This window comes from Alexandromys fortis, unplaced genomic scaffold (genome assembly GCF_014885135.2).
Source record: "Alexandromys fortis isolate MF-2015 unplaced genomic scaffold, M_Fortis_MF-2015_v1.1 scaffold_3749, whole genome shotgun sequence".
NCBI lineage: Eukaryota > Metazoa > Chordata > Mammalia > Rodentia > Cricetidae > Alexandromys > Alexandromys fortis.
The window spans coordinates 1-1,530 of record NW_026071793.1 but is presented as its reverse complement, the minus strand read 5'-3'; the positions used below and the strand labels follow the sequence as shown (position 1 = coordinate 1,530).

General features: G+C 40.0%; 1 protein-coding gene across 1 annotated transcript; it reads right to left on the bottom strand.

The window, feature by feature from the left end:
• Window positions 1–706: 706 nt before the first annotated feature.
• Window positions 707–1,527, bottom strand: LOC126496403 (formyl peptide receptor 2-like; the record flags this gene model as incomplete). Its single annotated transcript, XM_050133915.1, has 1 exon — window positions 707–1,527. A coding segment is annotated over one exon (738 nt), but the record flags the coding sequence as incomplete, so codon positions are not given.
• Between the last annotated feature and the right edge of the window lie 3 nt (window positions 1,528–1,530).

Here is a 1,530-nt window from a genome sequence, read left to right as displayed (position 1 = left end):
TTATCCTCACTCCTATTATTCTTCTTTGTCTCCCTAGACAGGTTTACTTCAACACACACATGTATAATTTTGTGTTTCTATATAAAATCTGAGAACCACAAAGGAGAGACGATATATAATGTCTTTCGGTGTCTAATTAATTCATTCAATGTACCTTTTCCCAGTGGCACCTGTTTCCCTGTAAACCACATAACTGTTTTAGGAACTGGTCTTGAACTATTCTCTCATGCCTCAGCCTCCCAAATGCTGATATTATAGGCATACAACACAAAGCCCAGCAAAACTTTACCTGTTAATAATAAAATAATGTTTAAGGATTTTATCTTTAATTATTTGTGTTTGTGTAAAAGTAAGTACATATGAGTATAAATGCTTATAATGTCATTAAATTCCCTAGAGATATCAACAGCTGTAAGTCGAGTGATATAGGAACTAGAAACTAAATTTCTACTGCTAGAGTAGAAATTTCTCTTAACTCCTGGGTTATCTCTTCAACCACTGAAATAGTATAATTTTGATTTTGACATTTACTATCTTATCTAATCTTTGCAAATATGCATGCATGACTATTTTTCTATCTTGTAATGTTTTGCCATCCTTGTCCTACCCAATGATATACACTAAATTGAAAAACCACAAAAGAACAACAATATTAGCTTGGATTTTTATTTCATTCCCCCAATTCACGGCATACAAAATATTTTCCAGATTAATAACACTCTAGAGCACAATATAAGGTGAGATAAAAGTGAAATGGCGTGGAACAAAGAGCATCCCCCAGTCCTTTCCTCATATTGCATTTATCTCGATGCCTTCAGAAACTGAAGCAGTATTGGTGCCTGTACCACTGATCTCGGCAGTGTCCTCACTCAGGGCTCTCTCCAGTCTGGATGGCAGGGAATGAATCAGTCTTTCTCTAAAGTCCTGGCCCACGAAAACATAGAGCATCGGGTTGAGACAGCTATTGAAGAAGGCCAATGAGCGTGTTGGGTTAGCCAACAAGTTAAGAATTTTATAACCACCACTAAAAAGTAACTCTTTGAGCCAGACTGTGCCTAAAAGGGCCACCAGTTGAAAGGGAAACCAACAGACAAAGAAGGAAGCCACAACTGCAGTAAGGACGCGTAAAGGACGGCTGGAATTAACAAGGGCCCTTCTGTGGATCTTGGCAGCGATGAGTCCATAGCAGATGGCAACGATGGACATGGGCATGATGAAGCCAATAATGAACCTGATGATTCCTGTGACTGTTAGCGTAGTGATAGCTGCATTCACCTGTTCCATTTCAGTGTCACCCCAGGACGCAAAGCTGTCTATACAGTACACATGCCCTCCTGGAATTCTAACCGTAGTGAAGAAGAGGAAAATGGGCAATGAGAAGATGAGGGCAAGAATCCAGGGTCTGATGATTACCTTCCTAGCCAGGCTCACAGTTCGGTGATTCTGAGCCCAGACTGGATGTAGGACACAAATACAGCGATCCAAGGCAATGAGAGCAATCAGGAAGACACTTCCAAATAGGTTTATCTC